Source organism: Pseudomyrmex gracilis, unplaced genomic scaffold, assembly GCF_002006095.1.
Source record: "Pseudomyrmex gracilis isolate BER0280 unplaced genomic scaffold, ASM200609v1 scaffold_200, whole genome shotgun sequence".
NCBI lineage: Eukaryota > Metazoa > Arthropoda > Insecta > Hymenoptera > Formicidae > Pseudomyrmex > Pseudomyrmex gracilis.
In genome coordinates, this window is record NW_018020784.1 from 27,187 (window position 1) to 30,703 (window position 3,517).

The 3,517-nt window shown below is 30.2% G+C and overlaps 1 protein-coding gene across 1 annotated transcript in view; it reads left to right on the forward strand.

The window, feature by feature from the left end:
- Window positions 1-2,449: 2,449 nt before the first annotated feature.
- Window positions 2,450-3,517, forward strand: part of LOC109858373 — a 28,213-nt gene continuing 27,145 nt past the window's right edge. Inside the window, exon 1 of the mRNA XM_020435530.1 lies at window positions 2,450-3,271. Coding sequence (XP_020291119.1) covers window positions 3,197-3,271 — 75 coding nt within the window. The 5' untranslated portion in view covers window positions 2,450-3,196. The remainder of the gene's footprint in view (window positions 3,272-3,517) is intronic.

The following is a 3,517-nucleotide window of genomic DNA, read 5'->3' on the forward strand; positions in this document are numbered from 1 at the left end:
ATATATAAATTAATTATATATATAAATTAATTATATATATATATATAATAAAAAAGGAAATATTTCGCGTTTTTTAACACGCGTTTTTCATTGGCTGACAGTAATGCAGTAGGCAGTGCAAAATAGGAATTGTCCATTTCGGTGAAGTATTGTTACTTTTATTTTATACTCTTATAGCCTTACTATTTTTATTATAGATTGGCTCTAAACTTTATTGTGGCAGGTCTCAATCTTTTCTTTGCTGCTAATATAATATGTTTTCTGTTAAATGTCAACATAATTGTAGTAGTAGCCAATCAAACGCCTTGTTTTTTGTAATAAAATAAATCTGATAATAACAAACTTATTGTTTTTTGTGTAAAGCTGAGAACAAAAAAAATGTAAGCAGTAAAACTTAAACATTAAACAAATCAACCGATATAAATTTTTCTTTCTGATTCTTTTGAACATAGCTTATATTTGAGAAGATACCGACTTGTGATTGTTTGATTTTAAGTCTTACCACTTAAATTACTGCTTAAGTTTTTTTATGTGCTCCCGGCTTAACAATCTAGCTTTTTAACGCCATCACAGAAGTAAATGTAGGAACTACATAGTCATATTTATTTTCAGGAACAGCTGATAAAATGCATTTGGTTTGAGTCCTGTTTCATCTCTACATTTTTTGATATTATTGATTGCTATTTTTGATGTACGAATCGAAATTTATGCGTTTAGAAACGCATTCAAAAATCTGCACAATAAAAATTAAAAAAGAACGATTAAAAGTTAAGTAAAATTAAATAGAACTTATAAAAATAGTAAAAAAAGGTATATTTTTATATTTTATGTACACATATAAATTAAGTTTGCTTATATTGCCGAGAAAAATTAAATAATGTTTGTAAATAATTTAGAACATTGTTAATTTGTATAAAGACAATTTATTTTAAAAAATATATCTTAATTTAAAAGTACGTGTGCGAGTAATATATTTAAAAAAAAGTTAAGCTAAAAAGAAAATTTTTATTTTAATGTCAAGTAAAAGTGTTTTTATAAAAATTGTAACACATTAACTTTATTTGAAGTTTATTAAATTTATTACTTATTTAATAAAGAAATATTACATTATTATATTAACACACAACATTATGCGGGAAAGCTATTAAAACACCGCAGTGTTAACATCAATTATTATCTTTATTATCCAGTGTTAACACAACAATTATTATTAATTATTATTCTTTTCTAAAAATAATAACCGCTTTTGATATATTTTTGAAAGACAAAAAGAAAAAGATTTAAACAAGATTTCAATAAAAACGCTCTAATAAGAAAATTAATATAAATAAGTTGTAGATATAATAAAAAAAAATATAAATATAATATAAATATAAATATAGATATAAATATAAATATAAATATAAATATAATAAATATAAATAAGTTATAGAAACTGTTGTAGAAACAAATAAAATGTAAAAATATAATGTAATGTAAGTTTAAACATACAAATATACTATCGTAATATTAGACAAAAATATAATAATTAGTAATACTTATTTGATTGGACTATTGGTGAACGTAGGTGGTTAATATTATAGTATAACAGTTTTCTATAAAGTAATTGTATTTCCGAGTCAGAAATTAACCTTTAAAAGCTATAATATAAAAATCACATTAATGCTATCATGAGTGAAATTTTACTTCAGTATATATTTTTTTTTATCATAGAAATAAAAAAAGTCGTCAAAAAAGTTTGATCGTATGAATAATACTCATAAAATTAGTATTGCCAGTAGGTGTTTTTTAATGACATTAAAACGAAATTTTCATACGGTGAATTTTCACCTTTCAAGGATTAATTACGAAAATATAATGTGATATCAACGAAACCGTATTTACGTATAAATCGAAAATTCTTGTATTTTTAAACTTAAAAAGTTTTTACATTGCGTGAATCCATTCAGTGTATCGTGACACGCGCGTTTCGACGCTTCTAGGTGGCACACGCGCGATCCCGCGCTTCAGTATTGCTTGGTCTTTCGTTGGAGCGTGTTGCGGTGTCTGTGCAGATCAACACAGATTAAAGTATATAGTGTTTTCGTGTCGCAAAAATCGTCAAGCGCAAGTGATATCGTTATTTAGAAGTTACTTCGATACCGATAGTTGAATTTGAACAGATTGCCGCGTACATGTATCGGTTATTCGTGAAGCGTGCAAGATTTTCGAACTGTTTTGTATTTGTTTTTAATTTGTTTTAATTCCATTAGTTTTTGTTTTATTTTCTGGAAGAATGTAGTATCATAAGAGTGTTTGTAAGAAGCAATACCATTGACATAATTCAATGTTTTGTATTTACTGATATCGTTTCTACTTTATTACAAAAAAATTTGTGGATATATGTAATATATGACGAGTAATTAGAGCAGCGTGTTCAAGTGGTTTAACTCTTGGGGTTGGCGCCAACTTCACACTACATAAAGCAGTTCGCGCACAATGCAGTCCCTTTTAGGGGCGCTGATCAACAAGTAGTTCGCACGTACACATGTTCGTGTTCGCGAACGAGACATTATTCGCGTGAGTTTTTCGCGTCGAGGTTACGCTCGCAAATATGTGACTGTTACGACAATTTTAGTGTTTCCAGTCTGTTTCTTGTTTTCGCGTAATAACTTCAAAGCAGAAACGATTTTCACAGTGATAGACGATATTCTCGCGTTGTGTCGAAGCGATTTATCGTTGCTCCTCCTGCGAATGAAATGTTGCGAGTTAGTATAATAACTTAGATCATTTTTAGGGAAAGACTGTTTACATATAAATAAAGTGGATCGTTAAATTGCCCTAAAAGAACAGCATAAATTTAAAGATTTAAGTTAATGGACTCAATTGATGCATATCATTTGTTCGGACTTTTGAAGTTCAGTGTGAGACGTGAGAGATTATACGTGCTTCGAAACGTTTGTCGCGTTTCCGTTTCACAGTGAGCCATTATCGTGAACACATCAGTAAAATGTTCTGCTGTGAAAAATTGCCATGAGACAAAAAAAAAGAAGCCAACATTGTGTGAAAATGTGATTCGACTCTACGACGGTGCGAATTACGTTGATTCGTTAGAAAGTTCGCGAAATCATTTTAATCGCGAAAGCGAACGGAAACAAACGCGCTGGGAACGCAGTCGGTACCGATAGCAAGGCTCTATAAGGTGGCGGTGACGTCAATGCACATTTGCGCGCGAATCTTCGCGTGGGCATGGGATCTTTTTGTCGGTAGCGCAGCGTACCCGATGCAGCAAGTAAGTTTATTATCCGCTTTTAAGTTCTCAGTTTCTCTTGATGACAACTAAAGGAAAGATGGCAGAGGAAAATAGCAATATGGAAAAATGTAGGGTAAATGTACAGAAAAGGTCACCCCCCTCCGATTTCAATGAGCTTGACATATGTTGTCAAGGACACCTTCCTGAGTAACAATCCGTAAATTTTAGCCGTCGCTCGTTGTTAATAAAAAAGTTATGAACAATTGAAGTTTGAAAACTAAGGCT